At 43.1% G+C, this 1,804-nt stretch overlaps 1 protein-coding gene across 6 annotated transcripts in view; it reads left to right on the top strand.

Annotated features, from left to right (window-relative positions):
* Window positions 1-1,804, top strand: part of gulp1a (GULP PTB domain containing engulfment adaptor 1a) — a 29,677-nt gene that overhangs the window by 13,098 nt on the left and 14,775 nt on the right. For 4 of the 6 annotated variants that reach the window (XM_014024702.1, XM_014024701.1, XM_014024704.1 and 1 more), the window contains one exon: window positions 615-676. In XM_014024702.1, coding sequence (XP_013880156.1) covers window positions 615-676 — 62 coding nt within the window. Of the gene's footprint in view, window positions 1-202; window positions 677-1,804 lie in introns of those variants that run through there. The other 2 variants (XM_014024703.1, XM_014024700.1) reach the window with 2 other exon arrangements.

Below are 1,804 nucleotides of genomic sequence, written 5' to 3'. Positions count from 1 at the left end.
ATCAATATGCAATAGAAATGTATATTAAATTTAAGATTAATCATGACTAATTCAGAGCTACTTTGGGATTAATCAGATAAAAAATATTGATTATTTGACAGCCCTAATTGACGTCATGTTGAACAGTAAATTTGTAAATGGTTGCCGTACACACCTATAAGCGCCACGCACTGACGCGTGGCGCTTATAGGTGTGTACGGCAACCATTTTATTTCTTATCTTAGTGATCAGTTTTTAGCAGATAATGTGTTTAATCACCATCATTTAGGCTGAATTAGTTGTTTTCAGGATTGTGAAAGTGAGCATCAGATCTGAGGTCCTTCCAGGTCACCGGTGGTCCGATCCAGATCATCCCATCGCTCCTCAGCTTCCCTCGCTCTTCGTTTCCTGCTCATAAACGCCTTATTGCCGCCGTAATGAATCTTCAGACGAAATATGCATGAATGTGACCTGGAGGGCGTCTTGCGTTCGTCTCGACCTGCACAGTGGCTGATTCAGGTTTACTGCGTCCTCTGCAGCGCTGGACGAGTTGATTCTCATTAGGCTTTCGTTAATAAGTCATTCTTTAATGCTGCTAACRGAGGAGCTGACTGTGGCTTTGTTTCTTTCCTCAGACAAGTCATGGATGCACACCCCGGAGGCTCTGGCCAAGCACTACATCGCCTACAACGCCAAGGTAAGAAAAGAATCGCCTGCAGACTGCAGCCTGAGCTTCTCAGTGGAAGAAAAGACAACAATCCACACCAGCGTGCGTTTATTTTGGGCTGAAATTTGGCAAACTGTAAGTGTRAAGTGTCAGGAGTTTGATCCTGCCTCATTAATCCTCCAGAGCAGCTGCTGATTTTCAGCGTTTTATTTTAACCTTGATTTGTTTGGTTTTAATGGGAGCAGCAGGGGGGGKTTGTGCATCCTGTCTCTGTGGGAACCTGCAGCCTCTTTGGTCCTGATGCTAACACAGCTTGAGTCATGTCTCTGTGTGTGTTTGTGTGTTCACACACCCAGCACACACAGACACACACGCTCTTTAAACGAGGAGAGACTCCTCATGTCGGCGCCTCTCAGTCAGGTTCAGATCTGTCCTCTGCTCTCCTCCGCTTCACAGAAACTTYCTGCGACGCAGCAGATCTTAGGGTGAAGCAGCAAATTAGTCAAATCTGAGGTTTTTCATCTGATCAGTGACTTCATGACGGCATCAAAGGCTCAGTTAGACCCTTTTTCTTTTACAAGATTAAGAAAACAAAACATAAATAAAAGCCTGACATTCTGACTAATTAACAGTTTAAATCTGGGGTTATGTTATGCTGAGGAATAAGGTTAACTTTATATAAGCAGTTACAGCTCAGATTATGAGTTGAAGATGASTCTCAGCTACTACCACCTCAAATTTTAGCTCCATATCTGTTGAACTGACTGAGTTACAGTCATTTATGTTGCTAAGGTCAGTCAGCTGTGGCAGCCATCTTTGTCAGGTCCAGTGGTGGGCACCAGCCCGTTAAAGCGCAAATCCACTAATTGCGGATGTAAATATTTCATTTGTGCTTTAGCGGTTTTACAAATTTTCATAATTCATAAGTGGATTTGCGCTTTAACGGGCTGGTGCCCACCACTGGACCTGACAAAGATGGCTGCCACAGCTGACTGACCTTAGCAACATAAATGACTGTAACTCAGTCAGTTCAACAGATATGGAGCTAAAATTTGAGGTGGTAGTAGCTGAGAGTCATCTTCAACTCATAATCTGAGCTGTAACTGCTTACATAAAGTTAACATTATTTCTCAGCATAACATAATCCCAGATTTAAAC

Source organism: Austrofundulus limnaeus, unplaced genomic scaffold, assembly GCF_001266775.1.
Source record: "Austrofundulus limnaeus strain Quisiro unplaced genomic scaffold, Austrofundulus_limnaeus-1.0 Scaffold436, whole genome shotgun sequence".
Lineage (NCBI taxonomy): Eukaryota > Metazoa > Chordata > Actinopteri > Cyprinodontiformes > Rivulidae > Austrofundulus > Austrofundulus limnaeus.
Note: the sequence above shows the minus strand (reverse complement) of the source record. Positions and strands in the feature narration are given on the sequence as shown.